This window comes from Plasmodium reichenowi, chromosome 13 (genome assembly GCF_001601855.1).
Source record: "Plasmodium reichenowi strain SY57 chromosome 13, whole genome shotgun sequence".
Lineage (NCBI taxonomy): Eukaryota > Apicomplexa > Aconoidasida > Haemosporida > Plasmodiidae > Plasmodium > Plasmodium reichenowi.
Window position 1 is genome coordinate 406,984 of NC_033658.1, and position 1,590 is coordinate 408,573.

Here is a 1,590-nt window from a genome sequence, read left to right on the forward strand (position 1 = left end):
AAAAAAAAAAAAAAAAAAAAAAAAAAAAAAAAAAAAAAAAAAAAAAAAAAAAAAAAAAAAAAGCAAAAGAATATAATTCTACATAAAATATGTGAAAGACAAAATTTGAAAAAATATATGTATATAAAATATATTTTATATATGTGGGGAACTCTGCATATATAAAGGATATTAAAATGAAAAAAAATTGGTACAATTCTAAATAATATATATATATATATATATATATATATATATATGTTTATTTTCATTTATATATATATATATGTGCCACAGATTAACCAAGTATCTTAAAAAAAATGAATATATATATAAATATTTAGAAATGAAAATACAATACATGATAATAATATATTTTATCATTTTGAGCTGCGACAATTTCTTAAATGTAAATGCTATACGAAAAAAGAGTTTAAGGAACAATATTAATAAAGGTAGGCTAAAATAATTGAAATGAATAAATAAATAAATAAATATAAATATATATATATATATATGTTTTTTTTTTATTATTTAATTTGCTTTGTTTATTTTTTTAATAATTAATCTTTATCCCATTATGTCTTTTTTTGTTTTCTTCAAAGCATACAATCACCATGAAAACATACAAGGGAATACTTTATCGAACTTTGAAATTATGAAGGAAAAGAATAATATATCAAACATACAATTAAACTCTTCTAAATTTTTTGATATTTTAGCCTCAACCAGCTTAATGAGAAATTCTGGTGGTGCAATGTCACAAGGTCCGGTTTACAGAGTAGTTCAGAATATTCATGATAATAATGAAAATATTGGAGCAAGTCTAGTTTTTGTCATATTCTTATTATTAGTCGTATTTATCTTATTTTTTATTTTTTATTTCATTTTCAAAAATCATGTAAAACACGTGAAATTTATGAACAGTTAATGATTTTATTTTTTTTTTAGCTACAGCTAGCTTATTATTAATTAATATTTTGATTTTAAAAAAAAAAAAAAAAATTGTAATAAAATAAATTAAACAGTTATAAATTTTATGAACTGTTCATAATAATAGAAATTAGCTAGATTAATATATTCTATAACGATATCATTTTTTTTTTTTTTTTTTTTATTTATTTATTTTTATTTTAATTTTAAACATAGATATATTTTTTAAAACAACATTATTATTATTAGTATTATTATTATTATTATTATTATTATTATTATTAGTAGTAGTAGTAGTAGTATTATTATTAGTAGTATTATTAGTAGTAGTAGTATTATTTTTAGTAGTAGTATTAATAGTTGTATCTCCAAAATTAATTTAAACATAAATATCCTTTTATTGATTTGTTAACTACTTTCTGTTCAAATATAAGAAATACATGAACGATGTGAGCACACTGTTATATTTTGTATACCTCTTATTTTTAATTATTTCAAATATTTAATTATGACAAATTTGTTTTTCAAACATAAATAATAAGATTAAAGTTAAACAAAAATAACATTGCCACGGATATAAAAAATAAAAATCATAAACAGGTGTATATTTTTAAAAGTTAATTATTAAAAGAATATAAAGACAATATAAATAAAAACAAAGAAAGAAAGAAAAAAAAA

General features: G+C 17.4%; 1 protein-coding gene across 1 annotated transcript; it reads left to right on the forward strand.

The window, feature by feature from the left end:
- Positions 1–325: 325 nt before the first annotated feature.
- Positions 326–910, forward strand: PRSY57_1309200 (hypothetical protein; the record flags this gene model as incomplete). Its single annotated transcript, XM_020115143.1, has 2 exons — positions 326–434; positions 585–910. 2 exons carry the CDS (start codon positions 326–328, stop codon positions 908–910), a joined length of 435 nt encoding a protein of 144 aa, XP_019970066.1.
- Positions 911–1,590: the final 680 nt, after the last annotated feature.